This window comes from Aethalodelphis obliquidens, unplaced genomic scaffold, assembly GCF_003676395.1.
Source record: "Aethalodelphis obliquidens isolate GAN/ISIS:26980383/991018 unplaced genomic scaffold, ASM367639v1 scaffold42, whole genome shotgun sequence".
NCBI lineage: Eukaryota > Metazoa > Chordata > Mammalia > Artiodactyla > Delphinidae > Aethalodelphis > Aethalodelphis obliquidens.
The window spans coordinates 13,459,705-13,485,652 of NW_020837986.1; the positions used below are offsets into that span (position 1 = coordinate 13,459,705).

The 25,948-nt window shown below is 48.1% G+C and overlaps 1 protein-coding gene across 2 annotated transcripts; it reads right to left on the bottom strand.

Moving 5' to 3' along the window:
• Positions 1 to 8,883: 8,883 nt before the first annotated feature.
• Positions 8,884 to 20,283, bottom strand: COX4I2 (cytochrome c oxidase subunit 4I2). 2 transcript variants are annotated; one of them, XM_027078646.1, is made up of 6 exons: positions 18,200 to 20,283; positions 16,673 to 16,708; positions 15,539 to 15,620; positions 13,819 to 13,983; positions 12,879 to 13,010; positions 8,884 to 9,623 (listed from the first exon to the last, which is right to left on the bottom strand). In XM_027078646.1, the coding sequence occupies exons 3-6, from the start codon at positions 15,618 to 15,620 to the stop codon at positions 9,430 to 9,432; spliced, it is 573 nt and encodes a 190-aa protein (XP_026934447.1). In that variant the 5' UTR covers positions 16,673 to 16,708; positions 18,200 to 20,283; the 3' UTR covers positions 8,884 to 9,429. The 2 variants fall into 2 exon arrangements, with proteins under 2 accessions (XP_026934447.1, XP_026934448.1); XM_027078647.1 differs by lacking the exon at positions 8,884 to 9,623 and adding an exon at positions 10,673 to 10,913 and having other exon boundaries at positions 18,200 to 20,266.
• Positions 20,284 to 25,948: the final 5,665 nt, after the last annotated feature.

Consider the following 25,948-nt stretch of genomic DNA (forward strand, 5'->3'; position numbering starts at 1 on the left):
TTTCTCCTCAGTATTTGGCACTTCCTTCCTGCCAAGCATAAACCTATGGTCAAGGAGGCACAGGCACCTGTTTCTTTTTTTTTTTTTTTTTTTTTGCGGTACGCGGGCCTCTCACTGTTATGGCATCTCCCGTTGCGGAGCACAGGCTCCGGACGCGCAGGCTCAGCAGCCATGGCTCACGGGCCCAGCCACTCCGCGGCATGTGGGATCTTCCCGGACCGGGACATGAACTCGTGTCCCCTGCATCGGCAGGCGGACTCTCAACCACTGCGCCACCAGGGAAGCCCAGGCACCTGTTTCTTGAGTGAGAACTGTCCACCAAAGCTGCACCTGACCTTCGAGGGTGTTCTGAAGGCACATGGCGGGGGTACCATCACATCTACCACAACTTATGAAACTTAGTAGCATATCAGTTGGGAAATTCTGCTTGAGGGAGGAACAATTGGTGGTTAGCCACTTTCGCTAATCCAAACAATATGCAATAAAGAACCTCACTGATCCATCATTTTGCACACGCGTGTGTGTATCCACAGTATATTCGTAGAAGTAGAATTGCTGGGCCATTTGTCATTTGGAAGGGGATGCCCAAAACCGGAATCCTGTGAAACTGCCTGTCTCCTGCACACTTGCCAACATCCATGTTAACACTCTTTGACCTCTGACAATCTGGCTGATGAAAAAATAGTATCCCATACTTTAAAATTTCATTTTCAAACCTCTAATTGAGATTGGCATCTTTCAATAAGTTGAAAGCCACCTGTACCCCTAATAAGTTAATGAATCTACACAATGACCAACGAAGGCTGCCAATGGCACACAAGGACAGTAGGGCAGCATGTGCCTCCTGGCAAAAGAACACCCATGAAATACTCTTGCCAGGGAGGGATAAACTGGGAGATTGGGATTGACATATACACACTACTAAATATAAAACAAATAACTAATAATAACCTACTGTATAGCACAGGGAACTCTACTCAATACTCTGTAATGGTCTATAAGGGAAAAGAATCTAAAAAAGGGTGGACCTATGTATATCTATAACTGATTCACTTTGCTGTCCGCCTGAAATTAACAACACTGTAAATCAATTATACTCCAATAAAAATTTTTTAAAAAAAGAAAAAGAAAGTCGGTCCCAAAAGGGTACATACACTATGATTCCATTTATAGAACAATCTTGAAAGGACAAAATTAGAAAAGAAGACCAAATTAGGAGTTGCCAGAGTTAGCAGGGGCTTGGGAGGGAGAGAAGTGGGCGTGGCTAGAAAGGAATCTTTGTGGCGATGGAAATGTTCTGTACCTTGACTGTGTCCATGTCAATATCCTGGTTGTGATTTTTTATTTTATAAGACATTACCATTGGGAGAAACTAGGTGAAGAGTAGATGGGGTCCCTCTGTATTATTTCTTACAGCTGCATGTGAACCTACAATTATCCCAAAATAAAAAGTTTAATTTAAAAAAAAAAAAAAAAAAGAAATACTCTTGCCAAAAAGTCAAATCTGCATCTGACCAAAGGGTCTAAATGTGACCACCATTGATGGAAAATGCAGGGGACAGAGGGACACAATAAATGATACATGGGAATGCAATCAGTAAAATGCAAACTGGGGGAGACTCCTCAGGACAGATGACCCCCCTCTGTACTTCCATGTCTGGGAAGATGGCTAAGTGAAACTAAAATTCCTGGACATTGTATATGCAACAAGCATAAGAAAACTGAAAGGTAAAGAGAAGGCAGGCTGCACGGGGACCTCAGGACCTGAGGAACAACACGATGGTGAGTACCCTAGTTTTTCCTCTCTGCCTCAGAGACCCCAGACTTGGGGCCAAAGAAGCTGGAGTGGGCTACCCAAAAAAGCCAATGGGCACAGAACAGAAAAAACAGCCCCAACCAAAGCCGGCTCTCTCTATTCAAAGGATTAGGAAAGGATCATCCTAGCAGGACAGAAAAGTTTTAGACAGTAACAGCTCTACTCCAGCCAAATACCACTAAAAAAACTATGAAGACTATGGCCAGCCACATCAGCAAAGGCTGAGTGGGGAGCCTAGGCTTCCACCCTGATTCAAGGTGCCCTGACCCCACTCCCACCAATGTGGGGTGTTGTGAGATAAGGCCAAGGGAGCCAGGACTTTCATCTCTGCTGGCCAGTTAATGAGCCCTCTCCTGCTACACCTTCTCCCCACAATGTCCGTGGAGACCACATTGGGAGCCTGGAATTCCACCCCTACCTGGCAATAATGAAAGTGGGTAAAGAGACATAAAGAAAGGTAAGCTTTCTACACTTCACTCAAATGGGGAAAATGATAACATCAGTAGACTGTGACAAATTATGTATATGTAATGTAATACCCACAGTAACCACTAAAAAAGCTGTACAGACATACTTGAAAACACTATAGATAAATTAAAATGGAATTCTAGAAAACAATCTTCAAATAACCCACAGGAAGGCAGAAAAAAGAAAACAGGGAAATGAGTAACAAAGAGAACACACAGAAAGAAAATTAGGAGATATGTCTTAACGTATCAATAGTTATATTAAGTGTAATGGTCTAAATATACCAATTAAAAGACAGATATTGGCAGAGTAAATTTACAAAACCAACTATATGTTGTCTATAAGGAATCCTTTTAAAATATATAGGCAGGGACTTCCCTGGTGGCGCAGTGGTTAAGAATCCGCCTGCTAATGCAGGGGACACGGGTTCGAGCCCTAGTCTGGGAAGATCCCACATGCCACGGAGCAACTAAACCCATGTGCCACAACTACTGAGCCTGCGCTCTAGAGTCCGCATGCCACTACTACTGAAGCCCGCCCAGAGCCCATGCTCCGCAACAAGAGAAGCCACTACAATGAGAAGCCCGTGCACCGCAATGAAGAGTAGCCACTCGCCACAACTAGAGAAAGCCCGTGCGCAGCAATGAAGACCACAGCCAAAAATAAAGAAAATTAATCTTTAAAGAAAAAAAAATATATATATATATATAGATAGATAGATAGATATAGGCAGGCTGAAAGAAAAAGGATAAAAAAATATATCATGCAATCAACAATCAAAGGACAGCAGCAAAACTGATGGAACTAAAAAGAGAGACAAATCACAATTAATACCCTTCTTGCAACAAGTGATAGAATAACTAGACAGAAAATGACCAAAAATATAAAGAGTTCAACAACACGATCAACCATCAGGATTCGATTGACATTTATAGAACACTTAACACATTCTTTCCAAGTGCCCATTAAATATATACCAAGATAGATGATAGTGTGGGCCATACAAAAACCTCAATAAATTTAAAAGAATTGCAATCATACAAAGTGTGTTCTCTGACCACAGTGGAATCAAACTAGAAATCAGTAACAGAAAGATAACATGAAAATGTCCACACTTGGAAACTAAACAACATAATTCTAAATAACTCATTGGTCAAAGAGGAAGTCTCAAGGGAAATAAAAAAAAATACATTGAACTAAATGAAATGAAAATTCAAGATATTAAAATTTGTGGGACAGAGTTAAAACAGTGCCAAGCGGGAAATTTAGGCAATAAGTGTATACATCACAAAAGAGAAAAATTCTCAACTCATTAATCTAAGTTCTCACCTCAAGATGTAGAGAAAGAAGAGCAAAGTAAATTCAAAGCAAACAGAAAGAAGGAAATAAAGATAAAAGCAGAAATCAGTGAAATTTGAAGACATATGAAGAAATAAAGAACTCTGATAAAGACAACTACATAGGTAATATAAAAGGAGTATTGGGCTTCCCTGGTGGTGCAGTGGTTGAGAGTCCGCCTCCCGATGCAGGGGACATGGGTTCGTGCCCCGGTCCGGAAGGATCCCGCATGCCGCGGAGTGGCTGGGCCCATGAGCCATGGCCGCTGGGCCTGCGCGTCCGGAGCCTGTGCTCTGCAACGGGAGAGGCCACAACGGTAAGAGGCCTGCGTACCGCCAAAAAAAAAAAAAAAAAAAGGATTATTAATGTATTTTTGTTTTGTAACTCTATTTCCTACATGATTTAAAACACAAATGCATAAAAAATTAGAAACCTATGTTATCAGGGCACACAATGTATAAAGATACAATTTTTGACAAATATAAAGGGAGAGGTACAGAGTGATATAGGAGAAATTTTTATGTTATTGAAGCTAAGCTAGTAACAGTTCAAACTAGGTAGTTATAAATTTAAGATGTTAATGGTAATTAACTGTAACCATTAAGAAAATATCTTAAATATATACACAAAAGGAAATGAGAAGAAATAGAAGACTTTGGAACCTCCCTGGTGGTCCAGTGGTTAACACTCTGCACTCCCAATGCAGGGGGCCCGGGTTCAATCCCTGGTCGGGGAACCATGCCACAACTAAGAGCCTGCATGCCACAACTGAAAAGATCCCACATGTCGCAACAAAGATCCCACGTGCTGCAACTAAGACCCGGCGCAGCCAAATAAATAAATATTAAAAAAAAAAAGAAAAGAAATAGAGGACTTAAGCAAACTACAAACCAATTAGACTTAACAAACATCTATAGGACGCTTTACCAGCAACAGCAGAATACACATTCTTTAGTGCATATGAAATTTTCTCCAGGATAGACTATATGTTAGTTCGCAAATCAAGTCTCTATAAATTTAAAAGATTGAAATAATATAAATGCATCTTCTCTGACCACAGTGAAATAAAACTAGAAATCATAACAGAAGGAAAATTGGAAAATATGCAAATACGTGGAAATTAAACAACACACTGTTAAATAACCAATTAGTCAAAGAAGAAATCACAAAGGAAATTAGAAAATACTCAGAGACAGATGAATCATAACACACCAAAACTTATGGGATGCAGTAAAATCAGTGCAATATAAAAATTACCCTACCCCACCCCCAAATCTCCAGGCCCAAATGATTTCACTGGAGAATTCTACCAAATGGTTAAAGAAAAAGTAACACTATCTCTAGATAATATTTTCCAGAAAATAGAGGGAAGGAAATTACCCTGATACCAAAACCAGACAAAGATTCAGATGACCACCTGCAATCTAGATTTAAGGTTGATCCTCATTCCAAGAAAATTCAAATAAATAAAAATGTTTGAGACAATCAGGGAAATCTGCATACTGAATGGATATTTGATATTAAGGAAATATTAGGATTTTTTATGTCTAGTCATAGTATTTTGGTTATGTATATTAAAACAGTCCTTAATGACATACTGAAATATTTATGACTGAAATGATATAATGCCTGGGATTTATTAAAATAATTCAGGGGCAAGGGTGGGAAAATGAGGACCATGTGCAGATAATTGTGGACTCCCGGGAGACACATGGAGGTTTATTAAACTATCCTTTTTGTATGTTTGAACTTTTCCTTAAGAACTGTTTAGGGCATTTCTATTCTTTTTCTGTAATCTCCCTGGTCATGACTTTTGTTTACTTTCTACTGCATTCTTGTTTTTTTCTTACTGATTTGTTAGATGGGTTTAAAAAAATCTTTTTTTAAAGGAAATCAGCCCTTTATCTGTCATACAGGTAAATACTTTTTAGTTCCTCATTTGTCTCCTGAGTTTCTTTCTCATTTTTTACAGAAAATTTCAATATTACAGGATAATTTGACCCAAATGTTTTGACCTCGTGTATGTGTTTACCCCAAGACTATTTTGACTATGAGTTTTGAATTCAATTATTTTTATCAGAATTACACTAATCCAATACATCAAGAAAGAGTTTTCTTGGGCAAGCTGAATGAAACAAATTTAATCCCTCCATCAGTTATTTTATGACCAAAATTAAATTCTTTCTAATGTTTCCCACTTTAAATTTAATTTTACGAAATTATTTTTTCATGAAAATCACTTAGTCTCATGGGGTAAATGCCACCATGAAGATTTAATTCTTCTCTCAGTCATTTTTAGTCTATATCTGATTTCACCAGTTTCCTGCCATTGTGCGTTGTCTACTATGTCCATTATTTTTAATTGGTCCAATTTTTTCAGGTCACATTTGATTACCTAAATGTCAAAATTTTACTCCCTGTTTGAATTTTAGTCAATATCTAATTTAACATGTCAGTTTTCGTTTCTGTCAACTTGATTTTGTGTCGGTTATTTCTATACATCTGTGGTAGTTTGTATTATTATTATTTTTTTGGCGGTACACGGGCCTCTCACTGTTGTGGCTTCTCCCGTTGTGGAGCACAGGCTCCGGACGCGCAGGCTCAGCGGCCGTGGCTCACGGGCCCAGCTGCTCCGCGGCATGTGGGATCTTCCCGGACCAGGGCACGAACCCGTGTCCCCTGCATCAGCAGGCAGACTCTCAACCACTGCGCCACCAGGGAAGCCCAGTTTGTATTATTTGCTCACAGTTCTGCCTTCCCTCCTCACACTCTCCACATACCCTCTACTGGAGGACATTTCTCTACTCATTGATGTTGAACTTGATTGTGTTGGCAGTCTATATTTTCCAAAGATGACCACAATGTATTTCCCATCTCACATTCATCTCTCAACATTTTTAAAAAAATTTTATTGAAGTATAATTGACTTACAACGTGGTGTTAATTTCTGCTGTACAGCAAAGTGACTCAGTTATATATATATATATATATTCTTTTTCATGTTCTTTTCATTCTGGTTTATCACAGGATATTGAATATAGTTCCCTGTGCTGTACAGTAGGACCTTGTTGTTTCATTCATCTCACATCTTACATTGACCTTGATGTCTTCCCATCAAGTAGGGGAGGTCTCTGTCCTCTCCCTCTTGAACCTGAGTGGATCTCTGTGAGAGCCTTGAGCAACAGGGTTCAGAAGTGATGTGTCTTCTGCGGCTAGATCATACAAATACAATACACTTCCCCCTTGCTCTCTTGGAACCCACCCACCATGCTTTGAGGGAGCCCAAACTAGCCCACACAGAGAGAACACCTGGGGAATGCCACAAAGAGTTGTTCTGGTTGACGGCTCCAACTGAGGTCCCAGCTGACAGCCAATGTTAACCACCAGATGTGTAAGTGAAAACACCTCCAGAAGATTCTGGCCACAGCCTTGAATGTTTCCAGCTGGCGGCACAGACAGTCTAGAGCAGAGGCAAGCAGTTCCCAGTGTGCCCTGCCTAAATTCCTGAACTACAGAATCAGTGAGCATAAGGAAATGGCTGTTTCATGCCTTTAAGTTTTAAGGGGGGTTGTAATGTAGCAGTTGTAACCAGAGCACCACAGGACTTGCTTTGACTGGTGGAATGCGGTGCTGGTTCTGTGTGTGGTTCTGAGTCTGGGCTTTCAGAGCATCGTGGGTCCCCACTGTCTCTCTGTCCCCTCAGGAGTCTCTGACTTCTGTCATGACAAAAACATGTGCCTGCTGGTCCCAGTAAAAGGAGATACATGAATAACCCTGAACCCAACTGTTACGGGCTGAATTGTGTCTCCTGCAAATTCCTATGTTGAAGTCCTAACCCCTAATACCTCAGAATGTGAAAGCACTTGGAGATAGGGCCTTTAAAAAGGTGATAAACTTAAATGAGGTCATCAGGGAAGGCCCTAACCTGATCTGCCTGGTGTCCTTATAAGAAGAGGAAATCTGGACACACATGGAGACACCAGAGATACAAACAGAGAGGAGTGACCACATGAGGACACAGTGAGAAGGAGGCCATCTGCAAGCCAAGGAGTGAGGCATCAGAAGAAACCAATCCTACCAACACTTCAATCTTGGACTTCTAACCTCCAGAACTGTGAGAAAATACATTTCTGTTGTTTAAGCCACCCAGTCTGTGGTATTTTGTTATGGCTGCCCTAGGAAACCAAAACACCAACCCAGAGCCTGGAACTAAACCTGGCGGATCCCAGCAGAGCCTCAGCCAACCCACCAGCCCATGAAAGATAGAAATAAATGCTCAAAGTTATAAGCGATCAAGTTTTGGTGTTGTTTGTTACACAGCATTATTGCAGGCGAAAAAATGACTAGTATGACATCAAATTTTCCCCAGGCCAATTTTGACAATTTTCTTTATTACCCACAACATAATTCCTCAGCAAGTTATTAATCTAAACAAAGTTTATCACCTGCATAGTTCAACATCTTCAGTTATGTCAAAACTGCTCCTGCTGCTAGCAAAGCATCAGGGCCTGGGTCAAAATAATGGGGTCAAAACATACTATCAAACATTTCTATAGCTCTTATCCCCCTTAGCCTCCCACTGGCCATGTTCATGCCAGTCCTGCCCGCAGGCCAGGAGACCCGAATGCCAGGGCTCCTTTCTGCTCCATGTCTGCATCCCCAGCATCTTTCATGCTAAGGCAGTGAAATGGATCCCTCAGGCCAGACAGAAACTTGCACCAAGGGAGCTGTCTTTCTCAAATAAAAATTAAATGGTTGTTCAAGGATTCCCATCCTCTGGCCCCCACATACTCCCTCAGCTCCATCTTTCCCTGCTTTTCCCCAGACTTGTGTCTTCAATAGAGGCAGCAGAGACTCCAAGGCCCTGGATGAGTCTCCCACTTCCCTGTCTCCCCTTGTTCATCTCTTCCTTATCCTGTGACAACCCACTGGCTTCCTTTATTTCCTCTTTCATGCCATGGTCCTCACTACCACAGGGCCTTTGCACATGCTTTTCTTTGCCTAAAATGCTGTTCTACCAACCCTTTCATCTAGTTTACATCCAGTCATCCTTCATATTGTAACCAAGCAGGACCCTATGAGGCCTTCCCTGAATAGATCCCCACCCATGTCCTCCACCTGCTTTTTGTCTGTAGAGAAACTTTAGTCAAAGTTTTAAAGAATAAAGTTAATCAGAGAAGTGAGAAAATGCAGAAAGAAAGGAAAACAGTCAAGCAAGACAAAATAATAATACTTTAGCCATTAAACAAAGTCAAGGACCTTTAGTTCTTCCTCGAGGACTATAGATAACATTCTGAGCCATGTCCTTTGAGCTGTTTTGCAGATACTGAAACCCCCACCAGGTGGGAGAAGTTAACTGTAGGCTGCCCGCAAGCATGTAGACACCAGTCCACTTGGAACAAGGCGGCTGATGATGCTGACTCCTGATTACCTCCCCACCAACCAGTCAGAACAATGTCCATGAGCTGATCACACCCTGCTCCTTGAATACTATAAGACTCCTCACTACCCCCTCCAGGACAGGACACACAATCTTGAGGGCGTTAGCCCACTGGGGCCCCCTTTGCCTGGCAAAGCAATAGAGCTATTTCTTTCTACTTCACTCAAAATTCTGTCTCTGAGGTTTAATCTGGCACCAGTGTACAGAGGATGAATTTCGGCAACAATATCTCAAATATGAAGACACTTCTTCAGGGAAGCCCACCCTGACTTCTCTAGATTAGGTCAGTCCAAGTACCATGTACCTCCCCTTCTTAGCACTCATCTGTTCTATAATTTATTTGGGTGACCATTACAGACTTTCAGATTCATGAGGACTGGAAATCACGACACTGGAATGAGGTCTCATTCACTCTGTCCCCAGAGTCTGGTACATAGTGGATGCACAATAAATATTTGTTGATTGAATGAATATTGTCCCAATTGCCCTGCTGAATCCCTCCATTGGCATCCAGGGTGTCCTTGGAGGTGTGCCGCTCAGATGTCTCTTCAAGAGGACCTGCTATGAAGAGGATAGGTGTATGACCACCTCCAGCTGCTGCACTTTCAGAGCTGCTGCAGTGTTCATGCCAAGGCCACAGCCCCCCTAGGAAACCAAGGACTACAAAGGACTGAGCACAGTGGGACTCTAGGGATGGGTCAATTTTGCCCAACACAGGACTCATCTAATGGGCTTTTTCTGCTCTAAGGCTCCCCATTGGCCTGGCCAAGACTTTCTCAAAGATGCTGTGCCAGTTATCAATGTATTGCCCCTCTACCCCAAATTCACCCCTCAGTGCCTGCTCTAAGATAATGAGCAGGACTCTGGGCACCACCCCCTTTACAGTGAGATGCTAAACTTCTCCAGTAGAGGGTGCTGGAGGAGACATACCAAGAGGAAAGGAGGCTTCTCTTCTTGGTTCTGGGGTATATGTGTGTGTATTCCTATATAATCTGCTTTCTGCCCCAAGACCAACCCTCTCCCACAACACACACCTTCCTACTATTCTCCAAGTCATTCTACTCCAGTCACTGTGGCCTCCTTGATGTTCCACATTCCACAAACTAAAATCCTGCCTCAGGATCTTTGCACTTGCTGTTTTGTCTTGTCATATGCCACCTCTTCTAAGAGGCTTCACCTACAACCCCCAAACCCCTTTTAGCTCTGTCCCTTTATCCTGCTGTTTTATTCCCTCATAGCACTGATTACTGGGTAACATACTGTATATTATACTTACTTATTCCTTTTTCTGTCTCCCCCCCCTACACACACACACACACACATAAAGAAACACCTCCTCCATGAGGCCAGACACTTTGTGTGTCTCATTCACTGCTGCATCCCCAGGGCCTAGATTAGTACCTGGCACACAGCAGATACTCAGTAAGTATTCTGCCTTTCCTAATCCCACCTATCATTTAAGGCTCAACCCCAACCTCTACTCCTCCAGGAAGCCCTCCCTGATAAGTGGGGCCCTGGAAAGTGGCTTATTGCCTCCCACCTACTGTCCTGCCCAATTTTAGGTATAATGTAGGCTTTATGGCAGGTAGAGACTGCGGTGGAGACTAAAGGCAGATGAGAGCAGGCCAGCTTTATTGGGGTTAAGTGGTGGGGAGGGGCCTCCATAGGCTCCGGGCCAGGGCAGAGCTGCAGCGCGAGCAGCTGGAATGCCACGTCACTTCTTCCACTCCTTCCTTTCATAGTCCCACCGGGAGGCCAGGCCTTGCACGGGGTTGCCCTTCATGTCCAGGATGCGCTGGAGCTGCTGGGCCTTCCACTCATCCATCAGGGTGATGGGTTTCTTAGGGAACACTGCAGGGAAGGAACCGGGTAGGGACAGGGGCATGCGGGACCCTGTCAGGCCCACCCCCTCCCGCTGAGCCAGGGTCTCCAGGCACAAGGTCAGGGTGCCCTGCATGAGGACCCCTCGCCACCCCTGTCCATCCGCCACCAGACTCCCCACTAAAGCTGCACTCTGGGGACCTCTGAGTCATGATCCCTGCTCTGCCTTAGACTTGGTGTGGGAACTGGGCCAAGGTCCTTCCCCTTTCTGAGCCTCAGTTTCCTCACCTACTCTGTGACCCAAGGGTAAGAGGAGCACTGGTTTGAAGTCTTTCTGGGTCCAAATCCCAGCTCTACCACTACCTTGCTGTGTGACCTTGAACAAGTCACTTCATCTCTGACCCCCAATTTCCTTACCTGTCAAAAACAGGTCCTGTCCACCAGGGTTGTGGGGATTGAATGTGTTAGTATTTATAATGCAATTGGCAGAATGAGGGAAGATATGAAAACCCCTAATACATGATAGCTACTATAATTACTGAGTTTGCTCCCACTTATTGGGAAGGGTCCAGGATGAGACAGTTTCTCATGCTTCCTGAAGGGGTTGGGAGTGGGAGGTAGGATAGGGGTGTTCACTTTAAAGCTATGGGGACCCAAAGGGTGAACTCACGGAGGCATTTTAGGTGCCTTGATGTGTGGACCTAGAAAGGCCTGGGGGACAGAGCTCCCAGCCCTGCTCACATCCTACTTCCTGGTCCATCTGCCCCTGAGGCCAGCTTAACCTGCCTGACCTTTGTCTCTGGTACTTTCTATTCCAGTGGGTGTGAAAGAAGGGAAAGATCTTTATGGGCACCTATTAGTACCAAACATTGGACTAGAATAGAATTTTTCCCAAAGGTTCTCTCATTTCACCCTCCTGCAAGGTAGGAATTCCCATCACACTTTTACAGAAGAAGAAACAAAGTGAGGCCTCTGGAGGTGAAGTCAATTGAGGCAGAGACTGCCACCTCATCCCCAACATGCTCCCCTCTACTTCCAGAGCAGTGCTTCTCAAACCTGAGTGCACATCAGAATCACCCAGAGGGATATTAAAACATAGATTGCTGGGCTCCAGCCTCAGAGTGTCTGACTCAGTAGATCCAGAGTGGGGCTGAGAATTTGCATTTCTAACAAGTTCCCAAGTGAAGCTGTTGGTCCAGACACCCCACTTTGAGAATCACTCTTCTGTAGTAATAAATCACTCTTCTGTAGTAACAAATGTAGTAATAACATGGTCAGTTGGGTACATGATCACTCAGCTAAAGACTATATTTCCCAGCTTCCCTTGTGGCTACGCATGGTCATATGATCACTTCTAGCCAACAGGATGTGAGCAGAAGTGGTGGTGCAAATTCTGGACCTTAGAGAGAGCGTGTCCTCCCTTTCCCTCTTCTTGGCTAGAATGTAGGCTTTATGGCTGGAGCTGGAGCAGCCATTTTGTATGTCAAGAAGGAAGCTGCATGTTAAGGATGGCCGAGCAACAAGACAAAAGGAGTCTGATATTGTGGAATCCCCATACTCCCCCTGGCCTTTTTTGTGAGAGAGGAACAAAACTTCTATCTTGTTTAAGCTCTTGTACATTGGAGACTCTGTTACAGCAGCCAAAACAATATACTGAAAAGTTCACGGTTAATGACAGCAATCAGTAACAACATCGTTCATAACTATGTGCCAGGCACTAGGCAACAGTTTTATAATTAAATCCTCACAAGAACCCTGAGATGTGGGCACTATTATTCCCATTTTACAGATGAGAGAATTGAGGCCCAGAGAGGTAGGGTCCCTACATTGCAACCCAGGCAGCCGTGCTCTGCCCTTCCCCATACACCTCTTTGGGGGACTTTTCAAAACTCTTCAGATGAGTGCCAGCATAATTCCCTTATCAAAGCTTGGCTGGTGGCTGTGGCCACAAGGGCATGGCCGAGGGCTGCGGCCAGCTGAGACACTGCCACTCACCATAGACCCGCTGCCACCAAATCAGCAGACCTGTGAAGCCAAAGAAGAAGAAGACACAGCCCATCACTGTCTTCCACTCGTTGGAGCGACGGTTCATCTCTGTGAAGGTCTCGTGGAACTGGAGCCGGTACACTGGAGGCAGGTGAGGGGTGGGGGAGGAGGGGCCTCAGGTGCATCCATTCCAAGGGCCCTGGGCCAACTCTTGGCCTCAGGGACCTCCAGCCTCCCCCTCCCTGCAGCAGATGCTGTCCATTCAGCAAATTCTTATTGAGCATCTAGCATGTGCAAAGCATGGCCAGGAGCTGATGGCAAAGCTGGCTCCCAGGGGCACTTCTGGTGGGCAGCACTTGGGGTCACACATCCCTCCTGCTTCCCAGGGTCAGGCCCCTGCTCTCCCACCCACCTCACCTGCCTCTTTCTGCTCCATCTCCCCACACCACTCAGCGATGCCCAGGACCCTCCATGCTCTCCAGCTCTTATATCCTTCCCCATGCTGTTCCTACTACCTGGCAGCCCCTCCTCTTCAGCATCCAAAGCCGACTGGAACAACGCTCCTCTGGAAGGCCCACCAGGATTCCATCTTTCTCTCTCCCTTGGGTTCCCACAGCCCCCTGAACACACCTCACCCAGCCGCATATCCCGTATTACAGCTATCTGGGCTTGCGTTGGTTCCCCCACTGGACTGGGAGCACCCTGAGGGCAGGAACCCTCAGGGGGATTCACTTCTGTGTCCCCAGCATCGCCTAGCACCAGGCTGTGCACAAACAGTTCAATGAATAAAAAAAGGAATGAACAAAGGAATGAATTTCACCCCTCAGGTGTGCATTCGAGTCTTTGGGTGGTTCTGGCTGTCTTGGCTGGGGGCTTTCCCTGCCCACTGCTCCGTGATAGGCCAGGCCCTTCTTTGCAAAGTCGCCCCCAGCCCCACCCTGAGACCTACGGGCCACCTTCTCAGCGTGGCTCAGCTGCGTCCAGCTGCCCTTCTCCTTCTCCTTCAGGGCCTGCTGCTCTGCGTTGAGCTCCGTGCAGAAGGGCTCATCGGGCATGGGGTAGGAGCGCTGGGCATGGTAGTTGGTGTAGGGGGGCATCTTCTCCTTGCCGTGGGCTGCGGGCACAGGGAGGAACTGAGTTCAGGCTGCCCCTGGGACGTCCTGGCACTAACCGCAGTATTAGAAAGTGGGTGGCACTTACTGAGCACTTACTGTGTGCCAGGAGCCATGCTAAGGCCTTCGGGCGAGTTGACTCATTGGCTCGGCATCACTCTGAGACAGTGATATTGTTCTCTTCATCTTACAGAGGAAGAAACTGAGTAGCTAAGGGACTTGCCGAAATTCACAGAGCAAAAGGGAGCCGGGCCAGGGCTGCAATTCAGCCCCTGTGGCTTCAAATCCTGTGTCCTCTGGGAAGATCTGGGGTGAGGAGGGCACATCAGGCAAAGGCAATGGGTAGGGAAAGGTTCATTGTGATGAACCTGAGATGGCAGATGGGAAACTGCCCCACAAACTGTAAAGCATTATCCCTATGCTTGTTTTTTTTTTTTTTAGAAGATGTTGGGGGTAGGAGTTTATTAATTAATTAATTAATTTTTGCTGCGTTGGGTCTTCGTTTCTGTGCGAGGGCTTTCTCTAGTTGTGGCAAGCGGGGGCCACTCTTCATCGCGGTGCGCGGGCCTCTCACTATATCCCTATGCTTTTAATGAGTGGTCAGGGGCACAGCTTTGGAGTTGTGGAACCCCAGTTCCACCCCGGCCCAGCTCTGACGAGCCCCTTTACCTCACTGTGTTCAACGTCCTCATCCGGAAAGTGGGGAGAGTAAAAGATCCAACTCCACACTGTTGTGGAAGCTTCAAGATGATGCACTCGAAAGGCTTAGCACAGCGCCTGGCACACAGTAGGTGTTCCACGAATTCCACTGATAGACAGCGGCTGGCTTCACCTCTGGCTTCCATTCTTGGAAGCTTTCCCTGATGGCTAAGCCCTCAAGGGCTCCATGTGAGTGTCCAGAACAAGGCTGGGCGCTCGAAGGGTCTCAGTAAAGCTTCTGTTTATTGTCACCAGAGATGCCCTCAAGGCGGGCATTGGTACCACCTTGCCCAAATAGCATGGGAACTGCTTTGGGCAAAGAGTCCTGGCTCTGGGCCTGTGTGTTTACCTGAGAAATGGAGATAACAGCATAGTATCCACTTCATGTGTTTGCCGTGAAGTCTAAATGTGTTCATCTCTGCAAAAAGTTTATCACGGCTCAGGGTGCATAGTAAGGGCTCAATAAATGTTATCTGTTTTTATTCTCCAGAGGGTCAGGAAGGCCCTTCTATCTGGCTGAAGTCTCTCCTACTTTAGGCCTCTTTCTTCTGACTAGCATGGACGCAAGGGTCTGGAAAGACGGTCCAAAGTTCTGTCAGCACCCTCAGCCTCAGGACACAAAGGTCTTAGGGGCCTGAGATATGGGGGTCAGATCCTGAGAAAGCTTGGGAGGAGGGGACGGCTGTCTCTATTTCCTGGAAGAATGTGGCCCCGGACCAAGGGGTAGGATCATGGGAAATGGTTTGGGGCAGGCCCAGGGCAGCATGAAAGGGACCAGGGACAGCCTGCAGACAGGACCCTTGCCCCTGGCCTTGCAGTTAGGCAAGGGTCAGGGCGGGGTGGGTGTCCGGGTCTTACCAGTGCCTCCCGGGCTGTGGATCCCTCGCATTCCAAGTCCTCCTTTCCTCAGCACCAAGCTCCAGGCAGCTCTAAAGGACATCTGGGCAGGGGTGTGTGGGTGAGTCCTGCCCTCTGCCCTCTGCCCTTCCCCTTAGGATCCAGAGGAACAGCTTTTTCACAGGTGTTGTGGCTGGGGGACTGGTCCCCAGGATTCCAAGGTCACCGCCTGCCCCTTCTAATTCTGTATGATATCCCTATGGGGGTTGATGGGCATCCTAGACATTTGAAGCCCCCTCCTGGGACCTCAGTTTACCATCTGAGAAGTGGGAGGAGGCCTAACTCTTAAGGCAGGACCTGAACAGTTTGGGTCTGGGAGCCTGGGTTCCGGTTCCAGCCCCAGCTCATGGTGGCTAGGTTGGGAAACCTCTCTCAGCTGTTTGTCCTCTAGAGGAAACAGGGTGGGAGTCCAGGTAGGGAGGGAGCAGGTCCTGGGATAACTCTCCTCGCTACAGGGCCATCTGCCAAGGTCTCCTGCAGATGGTTTGGCCCCCACCCCTTCCCCCATAATTGGCTGCCTACGTGCCTGGAGAGCCTGCTCTGCTGGACCTGGTGGGAGAGGGAGACAGGCGAGCCCAACCCTCCATCCCCAGGGAAATCTCAGGGTCTGGCATCCCAGGAGGGCGAGGAGGGGACTTAGAGGAGGACACGGACCAAACTGGGACAGAGGGAGGAAGAGAGGCACACATCTGGGGAGAAGAAGGGGGTATCCCACTTCTGGAAATTGAAAGAGGCCCCACATCTAGGGAAAGAGAGGCACCCAATCATTAGAGAGAGGGAGGGGTGTACCATATATGGAAAGTGGGAAGGGGCTGCACATCTGGAAAGGAAGGGCTCCCCATCAGTGATAAGTGGTTGAGAGCCCCACCTATGGGGAGGGAAGGAGTAATCTACATTTGAGGAAAGAGATGGCTCCCCATATGCGGACGGAGGAAAGTTCCCCTCAACTCGGAGCTGCCAGTAGCTGCCCGCCCGCCCCACCCGCCATGCTCCTCTATAGCAGCGCCCCCACGGGTGGTAAAAGCCGGAGTCCCAGCCGCGTCTCCCACCGGCCCGGATTTGGGCAGCCGGGGCTCTTCCCACCCACTCACTTACCGTGCGGCTCAGCGGAAGCCAGAACGCGACCCGGGTCTGCGGAGCAAGTAACGGAGAACAGGCTGCAGAGGGACCGGAGCGCTGGCGCCCGCCTCCGGGCCCGCCCCACAGCCTTTCCCAGGACCGCCCCCGCGTGGGAACGTCCTGCCTGGGAGAGCCCAGCCCGCGTCCCTGGGGTCTCCCGGGCTGCGCAATGACTCCCCGCCTCAATTTCCCTGCCCACCGGGGTCCTGCCTCTGGAGGCCACCAGCTGACGCAGCCCTGGGACCAGCTGGCTGTGTGTCCTGGGCTGGCCCAGCCCTGTGAGTCCGGTTGTCCCAGGAGCTGGATCTTCCTGCCTTCACACCTTTGCTCACCGCTGTTTCTTCCACCTGCAATGCCCCCTTAGGGCTTTTGAGGACCCAAGTCTTGGCAACTTTCCAGCCCAGACCCCATGCCTTCCTGCTCCAGGAAGCTACAAGCATCTAGAATCTGGGAGCTGGCCTGTGCTGTACCACCTGGCACGAATGCCCTCATACTCAATGACAGGTGAAAAAAGCCTCCCCCTGGGTTCAAATCTTAGCTGTGTGACCTTCAACAAATGGCCTAACCTCACTGAGTTCCTGTTTTCTGAAAAAGAGAGCTAATGATATCTCTTACCTTACATGATCGTTGTAAAGATTAAATATGTCAATAGAAAAATGTGCAACAGGCACATTTATTCAAGAACTATTTATTAAGACCTATTACAGCTGGCATTATTGTCTACTGTTTAACAGGTTAAATGCTTGGGGATTTAGAGACAAACAAAATCAAACATGGTCCCTGCCATTTTAGGGCTTACAATCCAGTTTCAAGCAGAGAGAGGCCTGTGCAAAGGCCCAGAGGCAGAAAAACACAGGTGTGTTCACAGAACAGAGAGAGGCCATCTTGGCCAGAGTGTAATGGGCAAAGGAGAAAGCTGGAGAGAGGCTGGAGTACCAAGCAGGGCCTCATAAGCCACGGAGTGGATCTTGGATTTTATTTTAAAGCTGGGAAGCCAAAAAAGGTAAGTAGGGTAGTGATGTGGTTAAACGGAGCAGAACATGCGTCCAGTAAATATGGCTTGGAATTGTTAGAATACTGATTCTGGACTGATGGGTGAAGGCTGTGAATTCTTTCGTGGCCTGGGGCCAGAACTTTCTAGGTCTGCAAGCTCTGGTCCCCTGAGGTGTGACGAGCACCCACCCACCCATCAGGGTTCCTGTAGCCCATTGAAGCCATAGAGACCTGCTCGAGCCAGTGCCTGGAGGAAGGGGCTTAGTGCCCTGGAAGCAGATGAGTCTTAAAGAGCAGGGACTCAGGGGGAGGTGCTAGAGAGACCGTAGAGTGGGCAGGATGCATGTCACCTCCATTCTGGGAGGTGAGAAGGCAGTGTGGGAGTCTGCTGGATGTCAAGAGACCCCAGCTCCCAGGACTGGCCATGCTTACTCCTGGGGGCTGCTCCTCCCCCTTCCCCATGATCAAGGGAATTCCAGATTTGAGAAAACCCAAAGAGGACCACCTTACCTCTTGGATGCTGTCCAGGGTGTCCTGAAGATTAGCCCTAAGGACAGAAGATGAGGTAAGGCCCTCCTTCAGGCAACCTGGGGAGGACACACCTTGAGTCTTGTCAGATCTTTCCAGGGGCAGGTGGGTGCTGGCTGCATTGGGGTGAAGGCAAATGTGTAGGCTTTACTGCTGCCACACTCGTGACTAAGTGGCTCCATTTCTGGGCCTCAGTTTCCCCATCCATTACAAGGGCCTCCCAAGGGAGAACTTGACCCTGGAGAACTTGACCCTCTGTTCTTCTCTACCGTCTCCCACCCCCATCTCTGTGGGAATGCCAGGCTCCAGATGTGGAGCAGTGCTGTGACAAGGAACATCTGTTTGGGAAGCCGGCCCCAGGGCTGAGGGTGATGGGGTGATGGCAGGCTCCCCGGCGGCTCAAGGTTGATATAGGGCAGCACCACTGCGTAGAGGGCGATGCCCAGCAGCGTCTTGAGGTCTGGAACCTGGAAATAGTCAGACTCTCTCATAAAGCAGGTCACTCAGGTGTCCTGGGGCCGAGGAGTAGGAGTCTTCCGTGGGAACCTTGGTGGGCACAAGGTGGGCTCCAGATGAGGCATTACACACCACTCACGGCAAGGGGCCCTACATGTGAATGCAGGCTGAGATTTCAGAAACAGCAGGAATAGGAGGTGAGAGGGATCTGTCCCTTTCAGGCGGCCCTGCGGCTCCAACCCCCCAGCAGGAACCCATACAGAAAGGAGCAGCTCTCTCTCACTTGATCAGATTCAGGGAGGCCCTGAGTTTCTGCTCAGACACAAAGACCTGAGCCACAATCTCAGCATCCTGCTGGTACGACCCCTTTCCCTCCCATTCAGGCTTCGTGCAGGACCCACCTCTGGCCTCCCAGCCCAGAGGAGATACTGAGGAAGAGCTAGGCCTCATGGAGGACACAAAGCCGAAAGTAGGAAGAGGTGTCGGACAAAGCGTTGCGGACCCGTATCCCCAGCCCCTGGGGAGCCCCTGGAGTCATTTGAACATGGGGAGGAGGCCTGGGATAGGAGGGGGCGAAGCCAAGAAGTGCAGGGACTGGGGAGGAGATATAGGGTAGTCGGAGACCGGAAGGTAGGAGTAGGCGGGGCTTATCCTTAGGGGCGGGGACTGCGTGTAAGAGTGGGCCAGGGAAGACCAGGGCAACCGAGGCACTAAGTGGATGGGGCCAGTTGGGCGGGGGGGTGGGGGGGCCGGTAAACAGAGGGGGCGTGGTCAGGACAGAGCAGAGCCCGATCCCGCCCACCAGCTGGAAAGCTGACTCCCAGCAGGGACACTGTGATTCCAGGACACTGCGGCCTTCAGGCGACGGGCAGCGCCAGCATGAAGGTGCCCGGGCGGCAGCGCAGGCTCGGAGGACGTCGTGCGAAGACCCGCAGATCCAGCAGGGACCAGTCCAGAAAGCGCTTCTGCAACTGTAGACCGGAGGGCCGGCTCAGAACCGACGCCGAACCAGGGCTACCACGGGAGCGGTCGCTAGTGGCGCGTTTCCCGGCCCTAGGAACGATCCCGTGGCGCGATCAGGAGCAGATGGACGCCCTCGGATGGATTTCATTGGGACGGGACGGGACCGGTGGTGGCCTGGAAGATGGAAACCTCCTTCCTGCAGGTCTCTTATCTCTGCACCACCACACCTGGGGCACGAAGTGAGCGAAGCCCGCGTTGTTCAGCCGGAAGAGGAATTCCTCGCAGAGTTGCAGGGGAGACGTTTGAGGCCGACCCCTCTGGCTGTCACTCATGGCCTCTTGGCCCCCCCCCCCCCCCCCGGCGCCCCGTTTTTCTAGGCCCCCCCCCCCCCCCCCCTCCCCTCCCCTCCGCCCCTCGTCTCCTCCCTCCTTTCCCGTCCTCGAGCTGCCAGTCATCTTTCCCTGGCCCCTTGCACAGTCATTGTGCCCGCACCTCTGGACTCTACGTAGTAGTCTAGCGTTCCACCATCTCCAGCCCTACCCCAGTCCCGTCAGTTATCCCTGGCCTCGCCCAGCTCGCCTAGCTGAGCCCGCCCGCCGGCCCCGCCCGTACCCTGAGGCTCCTCCTCAATCGCTCAGCCCGCGGCCCGCCCCTTGCCCAGTTACTCCTTCCCGCACTGCCTTCGCAAGACTCGTTAAACCCTCTTCCTGGCTCTAGCCTTGCTCTTTCAGTCATTCTGTGGTGCCGCCCACTCCCGAGCCCCGCCCTTACTGTCAGCCTGCTCGCCACAGCAAGCCCCAGCCGAGCCCCCACCCTGTCAGCAAGCCCCGCCCCCGCAGGGCACAGCTCACTTTCCCTAGATCCTCCCCGAGGCCCTGCCCATTCTGTCACTCCCCTCAGGCCCGCGCCTGCTCCGGCCTCGCCCCGACTGTCACGCAGGCCCTCCCTGTCCGTCCCCAAGGCCCCGCCCCCTCCAACCCGCTCAGGCCCCGCCCCCACCACGTGGTCAGTGAGGGTGCAAGCCGGAGCCCCCACGTTGCAGGCGACCTCTGAGGCAGAGGAGGCGAAGACGTTCCCCGAGCGGAGCAGGACCGTGAAGCTCTCAAGCTCTGACCGCAGGAAGGGCACGAAGCGGCCGGACGGGTATCCGAACTCGCCTCGAGCCAGGAGAAGGGGCGCGGGGGTGGGGCTTCGACAGAACTCGCTGCATTGGCATCCCGGGCCTGGGGTCCGGGTCCTCATCAGCACCACCCCCGACCCGGGCAGATGTATACAAACGACATCAAAGGACCCCCTGGTTATCAGGGGCCGTGAAACTGAGCGCTTGGGAGGCCCACGTCTAGGATTCTAGTCCCAGCTCTATCCTCTGCTGGTTTCAACCCCTCTTCGTGGCTGCCTGCATGGCCTCCTTTCCACGTTTCTATAATGCCAGTCACACCCAAACTCTGCTTGGGGACCAGGAGGGTGAATGCGATGGTCTAAGCGGAGCTTCTCCTAGAGGTGCCCACAGCAGTGACGTATCAGCTAAGCTATGGATGGAGCTATGGGCAGTGTGGGCATTGCCTTGAGGTCCAGCCCAGTGCTCTGCTCTGACCACCAAGAGAATAGTCCAACTTGGCGAAGGGCTGTGGCCGTGGGATCCTGGGGGCACAGGGGGTCAAATTAACTCTGGGATAGGCACTGGTCCCTTCAGATCCCGCCCTGGGGCTCCACACGGAATGGTCTGCTGCTTCTGTTCCTGATCTCCCAGGGCCTTCTGCACCACAGGACAAAACGAGGGTGCACAGGGCAGGGTGTGAGGGACCCTGGCCAAGTCCCAAAGCCTTGTCTTCTCAAACCCAACTGCCTCATGGGCATGGGGATAATGCCCCCTGATGTGACTCTGGCCCTTGTGGGGACAGCTTCATGGCATCCTTCAGAGTTCCTTAGCACCCACTGGCCTCCCAGCAAACTCCTTAGCCTGATATTTAAGGTCCTTCCTGCCAAACTCAGCAAATGCAACTCCCCCATCAACCTCTCCTCTCCCACCATGCCCCAGCCATGCTGCCTTTCAGGTCTTGGAACATACTCCACTCTTGCCCATGGCAGGGCCTTTGCAACTACTCCCTCTGCTGAAATGCTCTTCTCTCAAGAACAAGGCTCATTTATTCCCACTGGCGTGTTTCCATGAGAAAGGCTTTACTGGAGCAACACACCTCACTTCTCACCCGCAGACTTAAACTCTGGTCTACAAACAAGTTTATCAGTTATTGTGGCCTTAACAGTATCTCCAATTCCACACGTTCTCTTTACAATGTGACCTTGACACTCCTGTCATCAGGTGGTGGCATCTATGTCCCCATTCCTTGAACTTGAGTGCACCTTTGTGACAGCTTTAATCATAGGACATGGTCAAAGTGATGCTGTGTGACTTCCAAAGCTGGATCATAAAATGCCATGGACTCTCTTGGGATGCTCTCTCTTATAACCCAGCCACCATGCCGTGAGGAAGCCAAACTAGCCCGTGTCATATTTAGGTGCTCTGGCTGCAGCCCAGCTGAGGTGCCAGCCTACACCCAACCTCAGCTTCTAGCCGTGTACGTCTCCAGACAATCCCAGCCCCTAGCCGTCAAGTCCGCCTCAGCCATCGAGTCTTCCCGGCTAAGATCCTAGACATTATGGAACATCTCTGCTGTGCCCTTTCTGAATTCCCAACCAACAGAATCCATTAACATCAGACAGCTGTTTTACACACTAAGTTTTCAGGTGGTTTGGAGTAACTGGAATGGTAACAAAATGTTATTTGGATTCAATATATCTGACTCTTCATTTGACTCAGTTGTTTCAGAACTTGGGCAGGAAAGAGGGTATTAAGTATTGACACCCCAAACCCCACCGTTGTCCTCCCAATTTCAACTCAATATCATCTCCTCAGAGAGGCTTTCCTTGACCCCCGTGGAAAGTACCCTCTCTAATCAGTCCAAAATTACACACATAAAAACCCACAGGCTCACTTTTCCTGCATGCTCTACCCATCAAGCCTGTTCACTCAGGTCCCTCTGCTTCCAGACTGGGATGAAGTGGGATCTAGCTGTGCAATGGATTATTTTGTTATTCTTACTCTTCCATTTTAATTTACTTATTGGCTTTTTGGCTGTATATCTTTGTATTAATTTTCTGTAGGTTCTGTGTTTCTCTAGGGATTACAATATACATACTTAACGTTTGACAGTCTATTTAGTGTTCATACTTTACACCTCAAGTAAAAGATAGATGCATTAAAACCATAAAGGTGCCTTTACCTTTTCCCCTTTATAATAGTTATCATATATGTATTACATCTACATTCATTGAAATACCCCAAAAAATGTTAGGATTTTTGCTCTCAAGTCATATATATTTTAAAGAACTTGACAGGAGAAATATAATCTATTATACTTATTCATATTTTTACCCTCTTGTTGCTTTTTATTTATTCCTAAACTCCCAAGTTTATCTCTGGGGTCATATCCCTTCAGCCTGAAGAACTTCCTTTAACTTTGTTTTAGAGCAGGCCCACAGATGATAAATTCTCTTAGTTTCCTTCATTGAAAATGTCTTTATTTTATTTTCATTCCTGAAGGATATTTTTGCTAGATGTAGAGTTGTTGACCGTTCTTTTCTTGCAGGACTTTATTTTTATTATTATTATTGTTATTATTTATTTATGTTGACCGTGTTGCGTGGCATGCGAGATCTTAGCTCCCCAACCAGAGATTGAACCCATGCCCCCTGCAGTGGAAGTACAAAGTCCTAACCACTGGACTGCTGGGGAAGTCCCTTGCAGCACTGTATTTTTATTTATTTATTTATTTATTTATGGCTGCGTTGGGTCTTCGTTGCTGCACGCGGGCTTTCTCTAGTTGCAGTGAGCGGGGGCTACTCTTCGTTGCGGTGCATGGGCTTCTCATTGCAGTGGATTCTCTTGTTGCAGAGCATGGGCTCTAGGTGTGTGGGCTCAGTAGCTGTGACTCACAAGCTCTAGAGCACAGGCTCAGTAGTTGTGGCGCACGGGCTTAGTTGCTCCGCGGCATGTGGGATCTTCGCGGACCAGGGCCCAAACCTGTGTCCTCTGCATTGGCAGGCGGATTCTTAACCACTGTGCCACGAGGGAAGTCCCAACCTGCAGCAATTTAAAGATGCTGTTCCACTTTCTTCTGGCCTCCATGGCCCCCTAAATGTAAAGTGGTTTTGGCTTTTGGTTCTTTTTTTTTTCCTGGCTGCTTTCAAGATTGTTTTTTCCTTATTGGTGGTTTTTAGTTTGATTATGAGATGTGTGAGTGTGGGTTGTCTTTGAGTTTATCCTGTTTGGCGTTTGCTGGGTTTCTTGAATCTGTAAATTTAAGTTTTTCACCAAACTTGAGAAAATTTCAGTCGTCATTTTAAAAAATTCTTTTTCTGCAACTTTAAGGGACTCCAATTTCGTGCATATTAAATCTTTTGATATTTTCCCACATGTCCCTAAGTCTCTGTTCAGTTTTTAAAATATTTTCTCTCTCTCTTCTTTAGATTGCTTCACTCCTATTGATCTAGCTTCAGGTTTACTGAGTCTTTTCTTTGTCATCTCCCTTTGCTATTGAGACCATCCTCTGAATTTTTAAGATCTGAGATATTGTGCTTCTTAAGTTCTAAAATTGTCATTTGGTCATTTTTGTTTTGTTTTGTTTTTTCTTAGTATAATTCAGTGATTCTTTTTAAAATCATTTTATTAAGGTATAATTGACATAGAAAAAGCTACAGATATTTAATGTATACAACTTGATGAATTTGAAGGTAAGTATACACTACTGAAAATTTCACCACAATAATCAAGGCCATAAATTTATGCATGACCTCCAAAAGTTTCCTCCTGCCCCTGTCTTTAAAAATATTGATTTCCAGGCTTCCCTGGTGGTGCAGCGGTTGAGAGTCTGCCTGCCGATGCAGGCGACATGGGTTCGCGCCCCGGTCCGGGAGGATCCCACATGCCGCGGAGCGGCGGGGCCCGTGAGCCATGGCCGCTGAGCCTGCGCGTCCGGAGCCTGTGCTCCGCAACGGGAGAGGCCACAGCAGTGAGAGACCCACGTACCGCAAAAAAAAAAATAAATAAAATAAAAAAAAAAAAAATTGATTTCCTTTGTGTGGTGAGAGCAATTAACATAAGATCTACCCTCCCAGCAAGTTTTATTTTTTATTCTGTAAAATTTTTTTTAATTTTTGAATTTTATTTTATTTTTTTATACAGCAGGTTCTTATTAGTTATCCATTTTATACATATTGGTGTATATATGTCAATCCCAATCTCCCAATTCATCACACCCAGCAAGTTTTTAAGTATACATACAATACAATACTAACTACAGGCCCTGTGCTGTACAGATCTCCAGAACGTGTTTGTTTTGTATTACTGAGGCTTTGTACCTTTTGACCAACACCGCCTGTTTTTTGGCTCTTTTTTTATGGTTTCTATTTCTCTGCTGAGAATGTCTGTTTTCACATTCATTCTAAAGCATCCATCTTTCCCTCACAGCGTACTGTTATAATAGCTGCTTTGAAGTCTTTGTCTGACATTTCCAACATCTGGGTCTTTTCATGGTTTGCATCTATTGTCTTTTGCTTTGAGAATTGGTTGGATGTTCCTTATTGAGTAACTTTTTATTGTATCCTGGACATTTTCAATACTATCTTCTGAGACTCTGGGTACTGTTAAAAAGCCTCTGGAAACTTGTTCTTTTTTAGTAGCTGGCAAACCTGGTTAGGTGCAGACTGCATGTTCTATGTCACCTGCTGCAGGCAGTGATTCTAATCAGTTTTACTTTCAAAGCTTTGCTATGTGGTTTGGGTCTGCCTGGTGTAGGGGTTAGTCTGGGATATGGGCAGTGGTTTACATGGTGTCAGTACCCAAAGCTTTGCTCACCTTCTTGGGGTGTCTTCCATACAGGCTCAGCTTGGGGTTGAGCCCAGGACTTGTGTTGGTTCCTACACAGAATTAGAGGGTTTCCTTCATCCATTCTCTCCTCTCCAGCATTTTATCTACATTATCTGGCTCTACAGGCCCATTTTTTCTGGTCCTCTGGTCTGAAATATGAAGTTCTCTCAGAGTTCTAACCACCAGCACTGTCACCACTGGGCCTACCCCTGGGGCAAAGCAGCAAGAGAAAAGACAGAAAACAGAGAAAAGACAGGTTCGCCCCACAGTATTTACACTCAGGGGTCCCTTTTCCAAGTTCTTTTCTCCAGCAGGTGGGTTTTCTCAAGACTTTTCTCTCAACGACTTTGGGAACTGCAGAGCAGACTGGGGCTGAGAGCAAAGAT